This window comes from Spermophilus citellus, assembly GCF_964194105.1.
Source record: "Spermophilus citellus genome assembly, chromosome: 3".
NCBI classification, from domain to species: Eukaryota; Metazoa; Chordata; class Mammalia; order Rodentia; family Sciuridae; genus Spermophilus; species Spermophilus citellus.
In genome coordinates this window covers 76,974,835-76,989,219 of record NC_138184.1, presented here as the reverse complement: position 1 = coordinate 76,989,219, position 14,385 = coordinate 76,974,835, and the positions used below count along the sequence as shown (strand labels likewise).

At 47.2% G+C, this 14,385-nt stretch overlaps 1 protein-coding gene across 1 annotated transcript; it reads right to left on the bottom strand.

The window, feature by feature from the left end:
• Window positions 1-751: 751 nt before the first annotated feature.
• UNG (uracil DNA glycosylase) lies at window positions 752-14,246 on the bottom strand. The gene is made up of 7 exons (XM_081287249.1): window positions 14,044-14,246; window positions 13,245-13,451; window positions 12,624-12,719; window positions 8,859-8,956; window positions 8,206-8,294; window positions 7,169-7,347; window positions 752-3,303 (listed from the first exon to the last, which is right to left on the bottom strand). The coding sequence occupies exons 1-7, from the start codon at window positions 14,173-14,175 to the stop codon at window positions 3,163-3,165; spliced, it is 942 nt and encodes a 313-aa protein (XP_081143375.1). The 5' UTR covers window positions 14,176-14,246; the 3' UTR covers window positions 752-3,162.
• Between the last annotated feature and the right edge of the window lie 139 nt (window positions 14,247-14,385).

Here is a 14,385-nt window from a genome sequence, read left to right as displayed (position 1 = left end):
AGTCCCTGACTTTGCCCCCTATGGATCCAGATCAAAACGACGTAGTAAACTTTCACACAATTAATTTATAACTTGGGGTTCCCAGTATGACATTTGCATAATAACCGACTTCCTTGGGTTGGCAATCCCCAAAGCCAGGAAGCAGGACCACTGGCAGCCACTCTGTAAGGAGTGAAGGGAGACGGCAACATTCCGTCTACATTCTCCTGTGCGTCCCACATCGTGCCACGTGGAACTCTCCAGATCCACGCGGCACACGGGGCTGGCTCCTTCATGCAGAATGCTCCTTTCTCTTCCTGGTCTGGACACAGCTCAAATCCTGCCTCAAACTCTGCCCTCTCTTGGGCAGATACAGCTCTGGCTTCCGCTTGCTCCCACCCTGTCCAACTTGGGAGCTCAAGGGCCTGCAAACTAGAGCTCCCAAGCTAGAAGCTGTTTTTCCATTTGTTAAATGTTTAGAGGGGAAAAAAAAAATCAAAAGCTATCTATAGATACGTGAAAAACATGCCAAGAACAAATTTCAGTGTCTATAAAGTTTTATTGAAACACACCTCACCTCTTCGTTGACATTTTGTGCTTGGCTGCTCTGTCTATGATAGTCAAGCAGTTTGCAGACTAGGCGACTGTGAAACCTGAAATGTTCAGTACCTCAAACGTCAGTGTGCCAAGCCAGCCTGAAAAGCCAACTGTCTTTTATTCATTTTTATATATTGAGCACTGGAAAAACAATCAGGGATGAGGAGCTGGGAACAGTGGCACACACCTGTAATTCCAGCAACCTGGGAGGCTGAGACACTGTAAGGGTCCGGCGAAACGTCGGAGGTAGAGACCACAAGAGACTGTCTTATGCAACAGCAGAAGGGAGGGTTTATTTGGAGACCAGCATGCTGGGGCCCGAGCTCTCTATAGCAAAGAGAGACAGAGCCCTGAGAACAGCTTAAGCAGAGCTTATATACTTTCCTTGGAGAGGGCAGGGAGAGAAGTTACATTTTGTAGTTTGGCAGTTGGGGACAGCTCATTCTGGGAACAAGATTAGCAAACAGTTCACAGTTGGGGACAGCACATCCTGGGAACAAGATTAGCAAACAGTGTTTTGTTAAGCATATAGAAAAACGGAGTGACAAGTACCTATTTTATTAACCTTTCAACACAACTGCAACGTCAAGGTCAGCCTGGGTAACTGAGACCCTGTCTCAAAATAAAAAAATAAAAGGAGCCAGGGGTATAAATCAGTGACAAGAGTAGCTGGGTTCAACCCTCAGTACCAGTAGATAATCAATAATCAACTTGTATTTTTTTCTGGGGGGAATCATAGGCCCTTTAACGTTTTCTTTTCCATTTACAGCTTCACTGTGTTAAAGTTTTATTGTTGCTGGTTTGGTACTGGGGCTTGAACCCAAGATGCTTTACCACGGAGCTACATTCCCATGCCACCCCTAGTCCTTATATTTGGAGACAGGGTCTTGCTAAGTTGCTGAGGATCGCACCACAACGCTGAGGTTGTGATCCTCCTGCCCCAGCCTCCTGAAGCTGGCTGCCACACCAGAAGTTGTTAAAAACACCAAATTGTTCGCTTCTTTAATTTTTGTACAGCAGTGGCTCCTACTGGGAAGGAGGATCCACTCACTGATCCCTTGCAATGCTTTTGGGAAGACCCCAAAGTGACCAGAGGCCCAACTGAGAAGGCATCTATTACACTTGAGAAGTCTGTGCTGCTCACAGAACAGTGGAATCCTGAGCCCTTTTTTTTCATAGATAAGGAAACTCTGGTAACCCAGAGAAAGCAACGTATCTGGGCAAAGCCTCTGCTGGACTCGGTTTTCACTGCGCTTTTCATCAGGGCCTAGGCCTACAGGCCAAGCACATAGCAAGCCCCGAGCTACACCTCAGCCCCATATCCTGCTTTCATGTCAGACAGCCAGGGAATCCCACCTTCTTCCTCCAGCCTACCAGTGACGAGGGCCAAGTGCCAACAGACCAATGGGTCACATATGACAGATTCAGAGGGAAGATTGGGCAAGACAGACGGCACCCAGGATCCCCAGAACCTGCCTGGAGGGCCTGTCCCACAACACTAGGCCTGCTGGCCAAGTGGGCGGCTCCATTCAGGGTGGAAGGAGGAAGGGCAAGGCCTGGCCATTCCTGCAGACAATGGTTGCCATGGTAACAAGCACTGGGTCCCTTAGTACAAAGGACAAGGCAGCCGGAGGGCTTACACACATTCCAAAGAAAAGAGGGGACAGGAAGCAAAACTTTAAGGGGTTAGATCTTTTATTACCAAACTTATAAGGGTTAACTCTTTAACCCAGCTAACAGCAAAAACCACTCTTTTAAAAAAAAATATGTATCTGCGTATCTTACAAAAATGTAAAAATCTCCAGTGATGCAAAAAAAAAAAAAAAAAAATCCAAGTCCATAAAAACAGAATCTGGCAATCTGCCCCTCCTTAAAACACCTCAACTGATGACCCTAGGAGAAAGTCTCCCACCCAGCATGGAAACAAAACAGAAACTTCTTCTCTGCTCAACTTCACCTTCATTCCAGACTGCTTCTTCATCCAGTCTGAGGCTCACACCGAGGGTGTGATCCTTGCCTTTACTAAAATCAGGAAACTCTGATCCTTAGCTTTTGGGACAGATTCCTAGAGGCTTGCAAAAGGTCCTCCAGAGTCTTCTAGGAAATAGCCTGAAGATTCTCCTAAAAATTTAAGGGGCTTTTCTAAGCCAAGCCACCAAATACCTTGTAACCTAAAGTCTAACCTATCAGCTAAAAATGCTAGCAGCAAGACCAAACACAGCCGTCCCAAAAAGGTGCATCTCTTCCATTTTGAACCAAAGAGGTAAGAGGCTGGACAGGACCCAGAACCTGACCTCACTGGTCTTGAGAGAAGTGTGCTTATTTCAGGCAGAGCCACCTTTGCCGCCCTCGGGCCTCATCTTATTGTGCCTGGAGGGTTTAAATACAGAAATGGTCACAGTGCTATATCTCTGCTGTCCCTGGCTGGGCAGCCTGGCTCTCTGCTGTTGAATGGAAGCTCTCTCCTCTTAGGCAAGGCACTTAAGAATAAGGAAATTTTCAACGACTTCACAATTGACAAATACTCCAACAGCAGCTTCTCAAAAACCACCCCCAGAGAAGAAGAGACCCCCTCTCAGTGCAAGGTCACAGCTCCTTCCAGTCGATGGGCTTCTTGCCAGATTTCTGCAGTAGCTCATTAGCTTTAGAAAAATGTCTACACCCAAAGAACCCTCTATACACGGACAGCGGGGAGGGATGAGCAGTCTGCAGTACGTGGTGCCGCTTCTGAAAAAGAAAATAAAAAGTGGCAGACTGGGGACTTTCACAAAAGACTACGACATACTTCGAGAGACAGCCATGCAATTCCCACCTCCCAAAGGTGTCTACCTTCACCATTCCTATTAGAGCAGGGCTCACCTGTTCATCACTTGTACAGGACTACCTTTGCTAGGTGGTGCAGGGGATCCAGCTCAGCCTTCAATTTGGCAATATCTATGCCTTTTGGGGGCAGGGGGAGTACCAGGTATTGAACTCAGGGGCACTCGGCCACTGAACTGCATCCCCAGCCCTATTTTGTATTTTAGAGACAGCGTCTGAGTTGCTTAGTGTCTCGTTTTTGCTGAGGCTGGCTTTGAACTTGTGATCCTCCTGCCTCAGCCTCCCGAACTGTTGGGATTACAGGCATGTGCCACTGCACCCGGCTTATCTATGCCATTTTCAAGTGCCCATATATTATCTAGAAATTCCTCGGCTATAATTGCATTTAGATTGCATTTCCTAAAGGATGCTATGACACCCACACAGATGTGCAGAGACTAACCATAGCACAGCTTAGATCTAAGTCTAAAGCCGGCTGAAGCTTCATGTAAGTCCAGTGTTCCAAGTGTTAAGGGACCAAGCAGCCCCGGGTTCAGTCTTTAGTGCCAAAGCAAAAACAAAAGCCCACCAAAACAACACTGGACTAACCTATGTGTACTGATATGAGAGGACATCAAAAAACAAAGAAAAAAATTTAAATGTGGCACTGGCAATCCAGAGCTATCCACACATCTTGTACTGAACTATACCCCTGGCCCCAAGACCCCTAAAATGTATCAGGTGGAAACAAGCAATATAAATAAATGCATTTTCAGTTTTTTTTTTTTTTTCCTTGAGGGCTGGGGGTGTCGCTCAATGGTAAGGTGCTTGCCTAGAGGCATGAGCCCTGGGTTTGATCTCCAGCAATACAAACAATTTTTTTGGAAAAATACCCAAGACACTATAGTATTCCTTTAGAGGAAATGGTAAAAGGCATTCACAGTGGAATACTTGATTTTTTAAGATTCCAATTGAAGTTATCTGGAACAGGGAGACTATGGACTATTTTTGCTTTCCTCTCAATTCTTTTCTGCATTTTAGGTAAATATTAACAAGCTGTGGTCTTTCACAATAAATATCCCTGATTGGTGTGCATGTGGGGGACAACTACAGGGAAGGAGCCCAGCAGGGCCAGGAGCAGAGCCTGGGATGACTGCCTGGGTCCAAGACCAGCTCTATCCCTCAGCCGATGTGACCACAAGAATGGCCACAACACCAAGCTGCACTTCAGCTTCATCTGTAAGCTAAGTGACGGCTACGCCTCACCTAGGAGGAGGCCACTGTGAGGATCAAATGAGTGAACACGGGTGGCTGTCAGGAGAAGGCACGTCAGGGCTCACCACACCGGCAACCCTACAGGCCCCTGTAAAGTCAGCTACACGGAGCTCTGAAAGACACCTCCCAGGAAAGCAAAGACTTCCAGTTTGGGCAGAAGAAATGGTCTGTGCCAAGAACGGCAAGAAGTGGGGCACAGGGAAAGGTGCAGGTGGCCAGTCAGCCTGGAGCTCAGAGGGGAAACCGGGGAGTCAGAAGTAAGGCTTGCTGGAGGCCATCTCCCACCCAGCTGGTCAGCCTACACCAAGGCCTTCTCTAGAGTAAGCTTCTGAATCTCCAGGCAAGATCAGATGAGGGTCGATTCAGGGCAGAGGTGTTCAGAAGGGAACAGATGTGAAACAGCAGAGAGAAGAACGCAGACATGACTGATTTCACATGGAGGGGAAGAGGGGGGAAGAGGAGGAGGCAGGTAGGCGCCAGAGTAAGTGCCAGATTTCTGGCTGGACAACTAGGCAAATAGTGGCACTTTCTATTGTTGGAGAGTACAGAGGAGCAAGTTTAGGGAGGAGAGAGAAGAATTTAATGTGAACAAAGCTGAATTTGATGTGCTTCCAGGACACTAATGAGGGGGCACTAGACAATCTAGCACTCAGGAGACTTGGCCTTGGAGCTAGGTTTACTTCCAGACCAAACCATGCTTACAGATAACACAGATTACCAACACAGTAAGAGCTATAGCAGCCACTCACTGCCTCCTTAAGGTAAAGAGTAATTACTCCCATGTATACTTCTTTACTTATAAAACAAGATTTTGGGCTGGGACTGAGCAGTAGCGCACTTGCCTGGCATGTGTGAGGCACTGGGTTCGATTCTTAGCACCACACATAAATAAAGGTCTATACCAAGTTAAAAAAAAAAAAAGAAAAGACCTTAGCAATCCATGCAAGATTTAATCTTAGGTTAGATTTTTTTCCCCCTCAAAGATTCCAGTTAGAAAAATCCCTAATCCAGGCACAGTGGCACAGGCCTATAATCCCAGAAACTCAGGGATGGCAAGTTCAAAGCCAGATTGGGAAACTTTTTCAAAATAAAATAACTTTAAAAAGAAATTGGGGACATACTCAGAGTATTCCTGGTTTCAATCCCAGTACCCCTAAACAAACAAACAAACCAACCCCCCTTCCCCAAATTCTGAAAATGTTACGTATTCACACAAACTTTGTCAGACAAAAAAGCTTTTTGATCTGACTTACATGCTTGGCTATTATTTGCTTATATATGCATGAGGACTCCAGAAAAATATATCAGAAACTAAACACCAGTGCTTAGCCAAGTGAGGTGGAGGGACTAAGTGGACAGAATAGGAGGGAGGGAGGCTGTCCATCACATAACTGCACTTGTTGTCAATCATAAGAATTTACTAAGCCTTTGAAAAACTCTATTAAAAAATAAAGACAAAGCTCCACTAAAGAGAAAAGATAGGCAATGACTTATGAGTGAGGTTTGCAGGATTGAGCTCCATCCTTGGCTGAGCCCTAACGTACCCACTGGCCCACAGACTGCGGGGGCTGTGCCTAGTGACGGTGGGCTGCTCCACAGATGTGGGGACATAAACCAGAGCTCTGTGGGACAAACTCAAAGCATGGCTCCACCACTCACTGCCGCTTTGGGCACATGCAAAATTGGGCAGTTCACTACCACTGCACTTTTCTGAAGCCCAGATACCACCGTTGGGTCCCCGCGTAAGCCTTGACCTCCTTTGCTGAAGCACTCACTCCGGAATCGTCCCACCCAGCACTCCTCCACTCCTCCCCCTCCCGCCCCAAACCCTCCTTTGCTCTCCACCCTACACCCTCGCCTCTCCTCTACCACAGCTGTGCTGCAGAGAAGCTGACAGCTCATGCCAGTGGGGAGCAGGGCAACTGTGAAAAGCAGGAGGATGGAGACGTTTTAGGGGCAGAGTTGATGAGATTCACAGACAGACAGGATTTAAGGGGAAAGAGGACTCAAGGATGATTTCCAGGTTAAACTCAGCAACCAGGTACCCAGGTGTGCTAGGTACACAGGGAAGGACAAAGAGGTAGCAAATTGGAGAGGATGCGACAAAGGCAGCACAAAGAGCTGGTTTGGTTGTGCTGGATGTTCACAATTAGACCTCAGGTAGTGACCCATGTGCAGGGGAAACTGGGTGTGTGATTAGTGGAATTCCTCATGTTTCCTACATGCTCCCAATTTCTTGGAAGCAGGACACTTGCCTCATTCACCAGGCAAGGCACCACATGCTAAAGGAGTAATGCCAGGGACCTTTGTGTCCTCTGTGAACAGGGCGTGCTGAGCCTGTACCACTAACTGCAGGAAACCGAAGCTGGCCGGCTGCCTTTCCCACTTCACAGCTCACCGTGTATGTGGACAGATGCCCCTCAGTTCTCAAAGGGAAACCCAAGAGAGTCATTTTCTAACATTGACTGGCAGGGATTCCTAGAATTCTCTAAACTGCCTAGAGCATTAACATCCATACCCTGTCGATGGCAATGCCCTTCTTCTGCGCGTATGAGCCCCAGAGCAGGAAGACAAGGCCGTTCAAGTTCTGATTCAGCCAGGACACGACTGCGTCGGTGAACTCCTCCCAACCCCTCTCCTTGTGGGAATTGGCTTGATGAGCCCGGACAGTGAGCACGGCATTGAGCAGGAGGACACCTAGGAACACAGGCCACAGGAGCACGTGAGGAGGAGGCTCAGCCGCAGCAGCAGATGCCACAAGAGGGTCAGAGGCACGATGAACCATGTGCACTGCAGAATGACCCTAGGTTATGAGGAAAGCCTTACGACATGGCCAGGGTGGGCTCTGGTGAGACTAGAGGCTACTCTATTGTCATCTCTGCCCTTTTGGCATCTTCCAGTTTACAGCGGTGAACATGGGTTACCTGCCAGCAGAATGTCTTTTAAGTACCCTATGTGATACTAAATAACCCCAAATAAGAAAACAGGCCAAACATTCCACTTAAACAAAAACAGACTTCAAGAAATTAAGAATAAACATTCTTTTTCCATCCTGGTTGTGGACTATTTTAAAAAAAAGAAGTCTCAAAATAGGCACTAGACACACAGCTCCTATCAATATGAGCAGAGCCACTTTCTGAATGTTCAATTAGGTGAACTGGATAAACTTAAAATATTATGCTTCAAATTATTTTTAAAAACTGGCTGCAGAACAAAAGACATATCCTAAGAAAATACTTTTACTCATATAAACTAATCATTTCCCCCCTCCAGTACTTCAGATCATTGATCTTCAGGGCACTCTACACTAAGCTGCACCCCCAGCCCTTTCTATTTTTAGATAGAATCTTGCCAAGTTGCTGAAGCTGGCCTCAAACATAACAATCCTCCTGCCTCAGCTTTCCGAGTAGCTGGGATTATAGGCATGTGCCACTTGCACCCAGCAAAACTAGACATTTAGTACTTTATGATGACTTTATGATGACCTTTTAAGAGCAGGATAAAATGATGACTGTTAGTATCAATCCAAAATGTATCTAGCAGGGGTTGGTTTACCTTGTTTGGCCCATCCTGATAGATCTCCATGGCCAGGATGAACAAAACCATCTATGTCTGTAGACAGCTCTTTATAAATGTTTTCCAAACTGGAAGAAAGAAGGAAGAAAAACAAAAACAGGATCTTAAGCGGAATCCTGAAAGTTCAGTGATTCCAAGACAACATGTGAAAAAGCTATAGGTTTAAAGCCAGCCCCTGGAAGGGACAATGGAAACCAGGGCACCAATCAACAAGATAAACACCTGCAGTCCTGACAGATCAATCTGACAAAGACCTTTACTTTGGTCTGTATTTGGATATAAGGAACAGAGTAATACCTTGAAAAGATCCAAGTAAATCTCCTAGCAGTTACAACCCACCTCCCCATGGATGCTTACAGTTTTATATCCCTTTTATCTGTTTTATATAAATATTCCAAGGCAGTGGTTTTTAACCAGGGGTGTTCTGACCCCCATATAACTTTAATAGCACACAGGACAACTCCAATTCCCCAAAACAAAGAACGACCCGGTCCAATGTCAATAGTGCCAGGTTGAGAAATCCTCCTCCAGAGGCTAGTGACAGTCCCCCCAATACCACTGCCTGTAATTTACAACGTACACATCCAAAAGCAATTACGACTGGACCATTGCCATCTGCAAAGCAACTGTACCTGGGCGGAGGTGGAACAGGTCTTTGGACACTAAAGCAGAGCCCATGAGCTTGATTGGGTCCATGATAAGGATCTTGTCCCAGGATGACAACCTTCACCTGTAAACACCAGGTGGCAAAGAATTGAACTGTAATACTGTTGTGGTCTAAGTGAACATGTGGCTAACTGGTCATCTACACGGGAAGACACAACAGTGAAAAGCAAAACCCTGCTCCTGGCCCAATTAAGAAGCCCAAGGGAGGATCCACAGGTCACCCTTATGTCCAATTACCAAGTCATGTGTCAAACACTCTGAAATGCTGCCCTGCCCCGCCCCTTCTCTGACACAAATGTTCAAGTTGGGGTCAGTTTTGCATTTATTCTTTTCACTTTTCAAATTACAGAGTAGAACTGAGTACAATGGTGCACATCTGTAACCCCAGCAACTCAGGAGGCTGAGGCAGGAGGATTCCAAGTTTGAGGCCAGTCTCAGCAATTTAGTGAGACTCTGTCTCAAAATAAAAAAAATAAGGGGGCTGGGTACATCATTAAGCACCTCTGGGTTCAATTTAAGGTACCTCAAAAAAAGAAAAAAAAAAGGAATGTGCCCTGTAACAGCACAGCCACCCAGGAACATACAAAATGGCTGAAGTCGTGGCGATCCCTATCCCACCTCAAGCTGGCCTTTTTTCTTTTTGCAATGCTGAGAAGGAACCAGGCTTCCAGCACAATGGGCAAGTGCTCGTCACTGTGCTGCACCCCAGCTCCAGAGTTAACTATTTTTAACCGTCTATGTGACTGGTTAATGCACTCATTATCCTGCGTATGTCTCCTGCCACACACCTGAGCAGTGTGCAAGTACAGCATATTGTCACTCCCCATGGGCAGTGGGCTCATTTCCTGGTGTTTTCCATTATAGATCAACAGTGCAGTCCAGACAGACTGACACACTCAGTGGCACAGATTCATGACAAGGAACTACCAAAGGATGAGTGCATTTTAGAGCCTGGAAAGGAAGAAACCAGGAGAATGAGGTCAGGTCAAAGGGCATGGGAGTAGGCAGCAGGAAGCAAGGAAGAGCAATGAGGTCCCCACTCAGAGGGGATGAAATGCAGGCTGGCTCGGCTTCTGGATGCAGCACCTGCCTGTTTCCTCCTGCTTCTGTCCCTGGTGCTCTCAGAACCTTCCTCTGCATTCTACATCCTTTAAATCCAGCTACAGATGTTCCCATGACCAGGAAGCTCTCAATTCCTGACCCTGGTGCATATTCTTCATGGTGAAGCAGCTGGACAGGCAGGAAAGCTTTCTGGTTCTGAGACTCTGATCCTAGATGTAGAAGATTCTGGGCAAATTACCTAATCTCCCTGACCCAGTACACTTACCTATAAAGCAGCCTGGCCAGCCCAGTGGATTCTGAGAGGCCTCCCTGTTTCATTATCACTGGTGTTCACAACATGGCAAAATATTCAAACAGGGAGCAAACTAGCATTGAAAAAATATGTACATATTTATATATATTTGGTATTGGGAATGAACCTAGGAACTTGCACAAACTAGACAAATGCTCTGTCACTGAACTATATCCCCAGGCCTTTTTGAGACTGGGTCTTGCTAAGTTGCCCAGGCTGGCCTCCAACTTGCCCACTTGTCAAGCAGTCCTATTACAAACACGCACCACTGGCTAGTACTGAATTTAATAGAACTGGTTTCTGTTTCTGTGTTTTTTTTTTTTTTTTAAACTTTAAAACCAAGGAGCTAGATTCAAAATTCTTGCTCTAGGAGATAAATTGTGAAATTTTCCTAAGTGTTAGGTGTGACTGCCTTATCAAGACAGTTATTCACCTATTCCACTTCTACTGGATTTAATGAATATTTTGTAAATCATGATTCCTACTCCCATTTTTAAATGGGGAAGAAAAAAGAAAACACCTAAAAAACTTCAGAGTAAGCAGATACTGAATGTATTACATGGAAACCAAATCACAAAGGTTCAAGTACCACAGATGGATGCAGCTGGTTTTATTTTATTCTTTGCAGTGCTGGGGACAGAACCCAGAGCCAGATATTAGGCAAGGACTCTACCACTGAACCACACCCAAACCCCTGAAGCTGGTTTTCAAGACAGAAGCAAGGAGTGCTGCTGTACTAACTCTGGAGGGGGAGAGTGAGGGGGGAGGTAAGGCTGGGAGGTAGGATGTGGCCCTATCTAAGGAGGGTCTTCCATGCTAATAGGATGGGGTGTAGTTGGTAGGAAGGAATAACTTCTAATGTTCCAAAGCACATTCCAGTTCTAGTAGGATTAACTATGGTAGACAATTAATTGAATATTGCAAAATAGCTAGTTTCCAACATAAAGAAATAATATATGTCTCAGGTAATACAATTACCTTGACCTCCTCGTTACACATTGTATACATATATTTAAATGTCACACTGTACCCCATAAACGTATAATTATTACATGCCAGTTTATATTTAAAAAACAAAAAGGAGAAGGGCAATAATGGTTAACTATATAACTATTTTGCAGATCAAATACTTTAAGAACATGGAGGAGGGGATCTAGCAACAAAATGTCAGCGTGATATATATGGACTGTTACTGTGTGGTGTGGCCACTTTAGCCCTAGGGTCAGTCTCCCACCACCGAAAATACACACTCAAGCATTCCACTTCAAATGAGCCCAATCAAGTCCTTTTCCTAACACTATGGCTCTCTCACAGCTGTGGCCTGTAGCGACCATATTCCCCCAGCAGCAAAGACTATACCTGGGTAGGACACACAAAGCCCTGAGAGATTCATCACGAAACACAGGAAAGCAATTCAGTCACTCTGTAATTTTGGGGAGGCTGACTATCCAACTAATGCATTATCCTCTGACCCCTTGTTCTATTTCCTCTACCAGTTAATTTAGCAGTGTCAGTTCTGATAGGAAGGCTGGATGGGGGAAGATGAGGCTATTACATGAGATGGAGTTGGGAAATTACCAAGATTTCAACAACCCCCTACTCTTGAAGGCTGATTGAGCTGAACAGCCTTGCTCCCACATGGAAGAAACCCAGAGAGCCTCCTGCATGCTTAGCAATTCTTTCTCACTGAGCCATACCCCCACAGCCCATTCCTGCTACTTCTAAACATAACTCTCATTCTTTTTTGCCTCTTTTGTGCATTTCTGTACATAACAGATCCTTCTTTCCCAGTCCCATTATCTACAATTAACAAGATTTTTAAAAGGCTCATGGAGGGGCTGGGGTTGTAGCTCTGAGGTAGAGTACCTACCTAGCACATGGGAGGTGCTGGGTTCGATCCTCAGCACCGCAAATAAAATATAGGTCCCTCAACAACTTAAAAAAAAAAAAAAAAAGGGGGGGGGTGAGGGCCGGGTTGTGGCTCAGTGGTAGAGCACTTGCCTAGCATGTATGAGGCACTGGGTTTGATCCCCGGCACCACACAAAAATAAAAACAAATAAATAAAGGTATTGTGTCCATCTGCAACTAAAAAACTATAAAAATAAAAATAAACTTTTTTAAAGGTTCATCAAAATAAATTTGTAGTAATAAGTAATAAATAAAAGAGTGACGTTGTTGTACATATTTTTCCTTTTTGTTGCAAAGGTAGCACAATAAAGATTAAAAATATAGGGTGAAATATAGTCAGCCAAACCCCATAACTTTAGTATTAATTTCTACTGAATGACAGATTATATGGCTTTTCTCCAGTGCCTCTAATTAACAAGTACTATTTGATTCCAGCCCCTAGTAAAATTCACCCACAATTGTACTTACATCTTTTATGTCACATGTTTGGGTCCATGTGAAGACTTGGTGTGGAGGCGGGTAAACAGTGAACCGTTTTCTTTCTTCTGCAACGAATCCCATTAGCTGATTTAAAAGATTAATTAGATTTAAAAGTCAGATTCTTACTGGAAACCTGTAAGAATTCAGTAAGAAAACTTCTCATGCAAGCTATCTGACTCCCTGAAACGTTTCAATTCCAAGTTCTTTAAAAACCCTGTTCCTACTAGGGCCTTAAGTTCGGATCACCCCAACTCCCCTGTTTCTCGGGGACGGATCGCTGTCGTTTTGCCTGATGGCTTTCATGTTTTCATGATGCCAATACTTCTCATCTTTTTCCCAAGGGCAGAGCTGGGAATCAGTCTGGTTGTTTTATGCCAACCTTTCCTGGGGAGCAAACTAAGTGGCTTAAAACCCATGACATCACCTTACCGTCCTTCACAACCTAAGTGCACACTCAGATCATCACGGCTTTAGTTTAGTAAAAACCCAGTGCAGGAGGGAAAACAGGAGGCCGTGGAAGCCCAACATGCTCTAAAGGCAGATGACCTGCCAAGCCAACCCAGAGCCAGTGCTCCCCGGACCCCTGGGCAAGGCGGCTGTGCGGCTCACCTTGATGAAATACGGCTTCCCGAACTCGGCGCCCAGGGGCTTCCTCCAGCTCTCGCCGAAGCCCACGGGCACGTTGCGGGCCGCGAGTCTGAGCAGCGCTGCGGCCTTGTTTCTCTGGATGCGGACCAGCTGCTCCTGGCTCAGCGGCGAGGAGGGCGGCGTGTCGGGCTCCTCCTGCCCGGCCCGGGCCTTCTTGGTGGGATGGTCCTGCAAGGAGTCCCCGCAGAGGCGGGTCACCAACCGCACAGGCCGCTTCCCGGGCGCCCGCAGCTTCCGGGCCAAACCCTCCAGCGGTCGGCTACAGACGCCCATGGCGAAGGCGGGTGCGAGCCAAATCAGACAATTGACTCTAGGGCTCGGGGTGGAGCCAGTGCAGAGCTTTAGAGTCCGAACTCCGAGAGCCCCGCGGGGTCCTGAGACTCACTCAGGCGCCCCGCCCTGCGGGACCTGCGGCAAGCGTCCCCACGTGGCCTTTTCGCGGCAAAAAAAAACCCTCCTCCGGGGTCCCGCCTCCCTCCCCCTCTGATTGGACAGAGGGCTGAAAAGGGCGGGACAGCTGCATGCCGATTGGCGCTGTGGTTCCCGAGGCCCATTCCCATTGGCTGGCCCTGCAGCATGGCGGCCGATGAGGGATGGAGGCGGCTGTTTTGAAGGCCTGTAGGCTGTATTCAACTCGGGTCCCTGATTTACCGAGCGAGCTGTGCGCTCCTGCACCGCCCCGGCCAGATGGCATTCCTGACTTCTTCCCCATCCCTGCCCCTCGCCCCCGGGCCCTGAAGCGGTCTCCGCCGCGCCTCACCGCTGCATCGCCGTTCTCCTCAGCTACAGCTACCACGCCGGTCCCCAGGTCGGCCGGCTCCGGGCTGCGGACACTTCGCTTCCTGGCGGGGCTCGGGGAGAAGAAGGAGTACAGGGTCTTCTGGCCAATCATCCCGGAACCGAGGAGGGAGCGAACGAGCGCCGCCCGGGGACCCAGTAGTCTGTGGTGGGTCAGCAATTGGCGCCAAGCAGCCGGCGCATGCTCGGAGCCGGGGGTTGGGGGCTTCCCTAGGGGCGGGGCGGGGTGTAGAGGGCTCATTGCGCATGAGCCCCAGGGGTTGCTGAGCCACGCGGGCGGGGAGAGGTAGGGCTTGGGCCGCCT